Genomic DNA, 9,692 nt, shown 5'->3' with positions numbered 1-9,692 from the left:
CTTGTTTTCGTAGAGTCCTCAATCACATAAGAAATGTATAACATGTTCTTGAAGATTGGGAGTTTCTTATGTCATGGGTTGATATGAGGTTGCATCCTAGAGAAAGGGATTTATTTAATGGAGAAGTTCACATGTTTCCAACAAATAATTTGGTCTCCTTCCATAATAGGCATATGTTAAAATCGTTAAATTCCCCAATTGCACGATGTATTGCTGAGAAACATTGATTTTTTTTTCTCGTTGCTCAGCAACAAAATTCAATGTTGCTCAGCAACAAAATTCAATTCCAACAAATAATTTGGTCTCCTTCCATAATAGGCATATGTTAAAATTGTTAAATTAAATGTTGCTTGGATTTATTAACCCTTTGTGTTTTTGATATTATTTTGTAGGGTTTACTATTTCCCTTTGGTTTACTATTTCCTTGGGTTTATAATATTAAATGATCAGGTTTATTTTTACTTTAAGTTTATAATATTAATAATTCATTGGGTTTATAATTGAACTACTTGGGTTTATTAATCCCTAACATTAAGGTTTAAATAATAGTCCTAAGGTTTAATATTAGTCCCTTACGTTTACAATGTTTATCCCTTCAATTTTTGACCTGTTAGTTTTATAATATTAACAATACCTAGGGTTTATTGATCCCTTGGGTTTATAATATTCATAGTCACGTGAGTTGATAAATCCTTTGGATTTAAAATATTAATTCCTAAGCTATATTAATCCCTTCTATTCTTACTATTGATCCCTTGCAATTTTTTATCCCTTGGGTTTCTAATATTTTCCCCTTGGGTTTATAATATCAAATGCTTGGTTTTTTTCATTACTCAAGTTTTTAATATTAATAATTCCTCTGGTTTATCATTTAATCCCTTGGTTTTATTATTTGTCCGAGCTTAAAATATTAATTCCTAAGGTTCATTAATCGTTTGGGTTTTTAATATTAGATCATTGGATTTATTGATTCCTAGGGTAAATTGACCCCTTGCATTTATTAATAATTTTTTTTTATAACATTAATGCCTAGGGTTTATTGATCTCCTTATTTGTAATATTAATAATCCCTTGGTTTTATAAAACCCAAATATTAAGGGTTAAATATTTGTCCAAATATTTATGATTATGTCAATATCACAATAGATTAATCTAATATGGAAATCAACCATGGTCAACCATGTCTATTTCAGGGTTTTTAATAGTCATGTTAGGGTTTATGTGCTTTGGGTTTATAATTTTTATCCTTTAGGTTTATTAATGCCTTGGGTTTATAATATCAATCCTTTCGGTTTATTGATCTAAGTGTTCATATTCGTAGGGTTTAACATTATTCAACAATGGTCAACAATAAATATCCATGTTCGACCACGATCAAGAATGGTCCAACATCGCATTATCACAAGGACTGTCTCAATATGAAAATCAACCATGCTCAATAATGTTTATTTTAGTATTTTTAATATTTATCTAAGGGTTTTTATACCTTGGGTTTTTAATATAACTCCCTTACTTTTAATACTATTCCCTTGGGTTCAAAATCCCTTGGGGTTTTAATCCCTTGGGTTTATTATTCCTTTGGCTTTATAATATCAATCCCTTGGGTTTATTATTCTTTTAGGTTTATAATATTAATCATGGTCAACCATTGCCAATCATAGACAACCATGATCAACCATGCTTGAATGTCACATTGTGACAAGGATTGTCTCACCATGAAAATAAACCATGTTTATTTTGCCTCAATATGAAAATCAATGATTGCTAAGGACGGTTATTGATATTTATTTTTCGATTTGTAATATTAATCGTGGTGTTTGAACAACTTGGATATATAATATTAATCCATTGAGTTCAAAATATCAATCCTTTTTGACTTTAATATTGATCCCTTGCATTTTTTTATCCCTTAGGTTTATAATTTTTTTTCTATTGGGTTGATAATATTAAACAGTTAGGTTTATTAGTTCCTTCAGTTTATAATATTAATAATCCCTTTTATTTATTAATCCCTTGAATTTAAAATAATAATTCTTAGGTTTTATTACTCTCTTTGGTTTTTATATTGGTTTGTTGGGTTTATTGATTCCTCAGGTTTATTAATCACTTGGATTTATTAATCCTTTGTGTTTATAATATTATTTTGTTGGGTTTACTATTTCCCTTGGGTTTACTATTTCCTTCGGTTTATAATATTAAATTCTTAGTTTTATTTGTTCTTTAGCTTTATAATATTAATAATTCCTTGGGTTTATCATTTAATCCATTGGATTTATTAATCCCCAATATTAAGATTTAAATAATACTCCTAAGGTTTAATATTAATCCCTTAGGTTTACAATGTTTATCCCTCCAATTTATTAACCTGTTGGGTTTATAATATTAACGATCCCTAGGGTTCATTCATCACTTGGGTTTATAATATTCATAGTCATGTGGGTTTATCAACCCTTTGGCTTTAAAATATTAATTCCTAAGCTTTATTAACCCCTTATGTTCTTAATATTGATCACTTGCAATTTTTGATCCCTTGGGTTTCTAATATTTTTTCCTTGGGTTTACCCATTCCTTGGGTTTATAATATCAAATGCTTGGGTTTTTTTGTTCCTCAAGTTTATAATATTAATAATTGACTTTCTTTATCATTTAATCCCTTGGTTTTATTAATCCCCGCAGCTTAAAATATCCTGAAACTGTATCATGTGAATGTGCCATACAAAGGGCAAAGTGAATTAGAGCCCATTTTTATGTAAGTGCTCGTAATATTTTAATATATATATATATATATATATATATATATATATATATATATATATATACTTTTTTATGAAAGAGAACTACCTAGTTAGAATTCAACAGTATGATTAAAACGCTTGCATAGATCAAGAGAGGGAAAGAGTCAACTTTACCCTTCTTCAACTATAATAGAGCTAGGGAAAACATATTGAACAAGCTCATTATCCAACTAGCAAACTGTAATACTAGTAATATGTAATGAAGAAAACAAGAAATTCGGGGTATATATATATATATATATATATATATAATCTTATTAGTTGAATAGTAAGACAAAATGTAGGGTTCTTTTTTGAGAGAAATAGTTAGTACATTGGTTGAACATGAAAAGGTAACAAAAATAAATACGTGAGTAGACATGGTGGGTACTGTTTTCCTTATAAATGGTGTGATTCAAAATTAACCCAGAACAAGCCAGGTGTAATAACCCTTGGGAATGGGGGAGAAAACCAGTTCACGTATTTTTTCTTAATATATAAATTTTACCTAAATCTTAGGGAAAGTAATAAAAGATAAGATAACATCTACTGTACCATTGAGGCACAAGACAATAAGCACTATATAAGAAACACTTGTTGAGGAATCATCAATTTTTTTGTAACACAGATACAAACCAGAATCAAGAAATTTGAAACCACCATATGCGGAAAATTTATAATGAAATAAATAAATTGTAATTAAATAACACCCAACTCATGAAGAGAGCCATAGCCAACATATATAGAAACACAGTGAAATCCATAATCCAATTATCATGATAGAAGAAAACAAAATTAAGAGCACAACTGATAAAAGATTCATTCAAATTAAAATATTCTTGACGAAAACTATGTACATTCATTTCTGAAAGTCATAGCTTACAACCCAGAAGGTGAGCCACAAAATAAGGGAGGAATTACAAAATAATTCTCTGAGGGGTTAAAGTAATTATAATTTCAAATTTCCTCTTTATAGGCTATAAATTCTCCTGGATTTTTCAAAAACAGTATATAGGACGAGCCAAAGGCTATATGCCTAGTGGAAATTCTTCCCTATCATCAACTACAATAATAGACAAGGAAAAAAGAATTAAAAAGGAAAAAAAATTATATCCGCTGGATAACTAGGGACAAGGGTTTCATCCCTGTTGTAACTAACAACATCACCCCTGGACCATAAGGAAAAATTCCTTCATGAATATGTATACAGCATCAACCTGAGAAGGAAAAGGCGTGGGGGTCAAAAGCCGAGAGATGGTTGCGTTGGCTAGTAATTAAACATATGAAAGGTCATCGTACATGCAACAATAAGAAACAGAAAGAAAACAAAGAGAATAAATATGTTCTGAGTCGTCGCATGCTGTAAGAAAATTGTAGAAGATCTGATGCTGTGTGGAAAAGGTAAATGTGGGACTATGAACTTTACCTAAGCATGGAGTGAGTTTGGTATTTATTCTACTCCTACAAATACGGTATGAGGAAATAGTGTTATATGTAACCACAAGAATAACAAAACAAAGACAAGCAAATCGTAAGATGATCTAGAGATTGACCAAACCCTCAACGACAAACAAACACTAGAACCATCATGAAGTGAAATCTAAATTTTAGTAAGCTAAGGTTCTTCCTTTAACCCCTAAACCCCTTACCATGGTGGTTCTCGGAGGAAAACAAAATGTTCCAACAGCGATATGGAGAAACTCTCCATGGAGTTGGGGTAACCTGGAAAAACAAACAAGGAAGTAGTGAGAATTGACTAGCCGCGTGAAAGAAAATGAACAGGAAGAAAATCCATGAGATATAGCATAATCATGAACCATTTTGAACAATAGTATGTGGGAAGTCAGAGAATTTACTTGGGGAAAACATCTACAGAAACCACATTTCTGCATTGTTGACTCAATCTTTGATTACTCGCCTACCCCTGCAACAAAGAAAAGAAATGATCCAAATAAATGAGCACGGGAAGAAGAAACACTAAGGTGTTGAATATTTAACCACAAAAAGAAAACTCTTACCATTATGCCTATGTTGATGCCAGTCTACTTTCCAGCTGCAAGCAAGAGAGGAGGTGGTGATAGTGGTAGGTTCACAGTAGGACACCATTCAGTAGGACTTGCAGGCCAAATGTGAAAGAGGGGAGAAACCGAAGGGTTAGGGTTGTGTTAGTAAATCTACACCATTGGATCCATGAGAATCATCTTGACCGTCAATCTTCCCTTTGTACCCTAAACTCTACAACAATCACGTGACCATCACGAGGTGGAAAATTTTGGTTGGTTGACTCTCTCCAAGGAACGTTACATAGGGTTTTCAGAATATCTCTGATGGTTCAAATGAATACCAAAACATTATGAAATCACCTAGCTAGGCCTAGATTTCTTCTAGAACTTTCGATAATATTTCGAGTTAAAAAGTTACATAATTCATTGGAAATAAAATACATACTATGGGCGTTAACTCATGACTGGCATAGCTATCAATAAACATAATGCAGTAACTTGTGTTAGATGTCTCAATTTCTAATGTATAATAAACTCGTTGTGAAGGGAAATACTTATATTCTTTATGGGATGGATGAGTTAACACTAAGTGGATCGGGTGGCAAGTGTAGGAGGGGGTGAATTTATGAATAATGCCTTCTACCTTAAATTTTTTATAACAACATCAAGATTCAAGAAGTAAGAGTCTAGAGGGAAGTTATGATTGTAATGTTTTCATTAAGGCCTTGTGCAAAATGGGGGAAAACTATTTTCAAGAATTTTAGATTCATAACATTAGTAAACTAAATTGGGTATATTATATAAGAAAAGATCTTTATTTAAAATAAAAATAAGAATAAAATTAGAGGCTTGAACTCAAGGCTATGACATCCATCGTGTGTCAAGAGAGGGATTATCAATATTACTACCTTTATTTGTTGACTTATCTGTTAACTTGTTTCATGTTATTTTAACTTGTAGTAATTTGGTGGTTGGTGGATCTAAAAGCAGTGGTTAGATACTTTCCGATACTCATTCTAGTCTCTAAAATTTTGAAGGAAGCCATCCATTTTGCATTGTTTTACAATTTATATGATTAGTTATGAGTTCCCTTCTGTTACGAAACTTTTGTACCTATTTTTATTGCAACCTATAGTCCATACTCAAGGGAAAATATAATTTTTTATTTATTGCTACATATTCCTATCAAATATACACAAATATTAAGAATATTCCCTCTATCATTTCTAAAAGCTCCTCCATAACTAGCTACTAATGGCTTTCCTATTAATGCTCCATCAAATGAGAGTTTGATTAAACCTTGGGGAAGGGAAATCCATTTGTTTGAACTAGTAAACTTGAGATAACTAATTATGACTAAATGCATTTGAGAATAATGAGAAATTCCTTAAGAGTGTAATATTCCAACTTCTTGAGGGTTACTGGGCCAGTCTTGTGGAGACTAATTAGAGGCTAGCACTATTTCTTTTATGATTTTTGTCACTTTATCCCACACTATTCCATTATAGATTGAAATTATTTTTGTGATGTTCCTTTTTCATTCCTTCCATACTTCTGAAACTTTAAACCAAGGAATAATCTACCCAACCTTACTGATGACTAGGTTAGAAAATGCAAAGTTTATCTAGTTTGAAAGGGAAGATTCGATATTTTGTCTATATCTATCTCAATGTTCAAAAGCAAGGGAAATTTTATCACAAAATAAAGAGGAGAAAGGATAATCATTAAGAAGGTGTTCTACTTTTTCATATTCCGAGGAACAAAGAAAACAATGGGATGGACCCTGAAAATCACTACATGACAGCCTAATTATGTTCGACTTTTACCATGCACCAAAATCGAGAGAAATAGAGAAACTTATAGCCATAGATTTAATTTCTATATTTTACCCAAAATATTTTCATGTCATTTTGAAGATACATATGTTGATATCTTATAAGCTTCTTTTAAGTTGTACATTCAATTTTTCTTGTATCCCCATTTAATATTTTTTAACCCTTTTTGGACTTTAATTCTCCTATTTATAACATCCTTACAAAAATTTTCCATGTTTTGTTTCCATCTGCCTAAAACCACTACTGTTTTTGTATAGATTGATTCTATCATGTTTCATTCCATATATGTGAACCTTTTATTTACCTTTTCTCTCTGATTAAGTTTTGTTCCTCTATGTTGGCGATGTATTTCTTTCTCCATAGTTTGCAACATCACTCATTTGGGGAGTGAATCCAAGGGCATCAGGTTTTGGAAGCTAATATTTCACATAGTATCCTTTATGTTTTCTCCAATGCCTCTCACCCACCCCACCCAGGAATGGACCACTTTTTCTCCAATGCCTCTCACCCATCCCCGTCCTATCATATGGACCTTTGAATATTGTGATTTTTCTTGATGACTGCTTGGGGTAAAACCAGTATAGAGAATAAGTAAACAGGCATTTCTTACCGGACTTATTCAATAATATATATATATATATATATATATATATATATATATATATATATATATATATATATATATATATATATATATATATATATATATATATTCAATTAGTAATCTATATTTTTACAAATTTTCATTCACACAACCATCTATTTATGAAAAAATGGAAATTTAATACATCACTAGTAGTGATAGCATAGGAAGTGGAATTGAAAACTTGGGTGCGGTTAGAGGAGATCCCCACTATTATTAACATGTGATTTTATATCATATTACGATAATAAATTCTAGAAATATTCATCCTTAAGGAAGTCCATCTAGTTTAGATATAAAGCTTCCCATATTTCGAACTCCCTTCATCGAATGTCTTCGCTAGCCATGTGGGCATATAGTTTTTTCATTTATCATTCTGATGTACAAATAATATTTCCTACTCCCTTCATCCAATGTCTTCGCTAGCCATATGGGCATATAGTTTTTTCATTTATCATTCTAATGGACAAATATAAACTAAACATATTAATCCTCATATAACTGACAATCCACAAGTGTTGATCTTCTTTGTTTATTATTAATATAGATTTTATCCTTCCAATAATATATTTTTCAATTCACGTCTTTCATGGTTTTGGAATAATATAAAATATACCAAGATGGCATGGCATATGTGATCAATTAATGCTCTATTGCTACATTTTTAAATACCATAACAGGAATATAGAATGTCAAGTTTCTATTGGTTTTCCATTTGATGCAGGGACATATTCATTTTCTTTTCTAAGAATTGTTAAGAAAAATACATGCTCTTACAAATAATTATTTTGAAGAACTCATTTTTAATTTAGATATATGAAACATTTATATTAAATGAAAATAATAAAAAATTCATTAAAGGAAAATACTGAAAAAATATTTTATCTAAATTGCATGAATGAATCATTTGGAATTTTGTTAGGATTATGAAGAAAAGTTGTAGTAGATGTATTAATTTCAGTGTGATTAGATCAATGTGATGCATTAATTTGAGTATATGCCAATTTTAATTAAATTAAATTATATTAGTTTAGAAGAAATAGAAATTGGCATTTACATAGAGTAGAAACTAAATAGAAATTGAAAGTGAAATATAAATTGAAATCAATAATTAGAGAAACAGAAGGATTTTAAGGTTGGAGGAAGGGTTAGGGTTTGAGACCAGGTAGCCAGCCTTACTCATTCCTGGCCAGGGGCAGGGGCCCTCGTGCCCACCTGCAAGACTGCACAATAAAACAGTGCTGATTAAAAAGGGCAGTGAAGAATTCGAGCCAAGCTGTAAGGAAATGACGGAAGCAAGCAGGGGGGGTAGATCCCCTCCTATAAGGAGATCACAGCAGGAGAGTCAAGTAGAGCAGGTGCAAGCGGTGGGTCAGGGCATCGTGGTAAGACATCGCCGGTAATGGGAGAAGCATGGCAGGCGAGATCAGGAAACAAATGTCTGCCGAGGGCAACCAAAAAACCCAGGTACATAGTCCCAAACAATAAATTAGAAGAGTATAGGGGTTATATGAAAGACCACACACTTATCTGCAAGTTTATAGGAACATGGCCATCTGAAAAAGACTTGACGAAATGGATACAGCAGAAGTGGAAACCTAAAGGCCATTTAGACCTCAAACTAGGGGCAAAGGGTTTTTTCACAGTAATATTTACAAACCTGGAGGATAAGGAAAGGGTTTTTGAAGAAGGCCCATATTTCTTCAACAATGCTGGACTATTCATGAGGCAATGGGAAGAGTGCTACAACCCAGAAAAAGAAAGGATGATGGCAGCTCCAGTCTGGGTCAGGCTTTTTGGACTCCCAATAGAGTTCTGGGACCCAGAGATCCTAGAAGGAATAGGGAACTCAATCAGAACCTTTGTGAAGATAGCAGAGACTACCAAAAGAGGCAGATACACATCTTATGCCAGGATCTGTGTGTACATGAACATCACGGAACCACTACCAGATCACATTGAAATAGAATATCACGATGATGTATGGCAACAGCCAGTTGATTACGAACATATCCCTTTCAGGTGTAGACGATGCCATGAATATGGCCACTTGTTTAAACACTGCCCGCAGAACGAGAGCAACATCCCAGCAAATCAGGGGTTGGAACAGAAAAGCACAGAGCAGGGGAGGAAGACGAATGAAGGAAATAGAGGAGGATTTACAGAAGTATAGAAAAGAAAGAAAACCAAAAAGGCAAGTCCAAACCCACCCCTTCTCTCCCAGAAGGCCACCAGAAGAGCCAGAACCAGTTCAAAATCCTACGAGACCTAGAAATGGAAGAGGAAGGTGAAGAGGAGGATGAAGATACAAGAGAAATCCAAAATGAAAATAGGAAGGAAAATAAGGAAACAGACAAAACAGTACTGGAGGGAGAAAAAGGAAAGGATGAAGAGGATCGAGACCAGACCCAAGAACAGATCCAAATGGAAATAGATT

At 32.5% G+C, this 9,692-nt stretch overlaps 1 protein-coding gene across 1 annotated transcript; it reads left to right on the top strand.

Annotated features, from left to right (window-relative positions):
* Positions 1–8,657: 8,657 nt before the first annotated feature.
* Positions 8,658–9,428, top strand: LOC149156567 (uncharacterized). Its single transcript, XM_089444789.1, has one exon. The coding sequence runs from the start codon at positions 8,658–8,660 to the stop codon at positions 9,426–9,428; it is 771 nt and encodes a 256-aa protein (XP_089300915.1).
* The last annotated feature ends 264 nt before the right edge of the window (positions 9,429–9,692 follow it).

Source organism: Pinus tabuliformis, chromosome 9 (genome assembly GCF_031772625.1).
Source record: "Pinus tabuliformis cultivar Carrire ecotype Pingquan chromosome 9, CPIR1, whole genome shotgun sequence".
Taxonomy (NCBI): Eukaryota; Viridiplantae; Streptophyta; class Pinopsida; order Pinales; family Pinaceae; genus Pinus; species Pinus tabuliformis.
This window is presented reverse-complemented; position numbering and strand designations above follow the sequence as displayed.

What these genes read in the sequence shown, in the direction of transcription:
- LOC149156567 (XM_089444789.1), top strand. Translation starts at nt 8,658, where the DNA reads ATGGGAGAAGCATGGCAGGCGAGATCAGGAAACAAATGTCTGCCGAGG.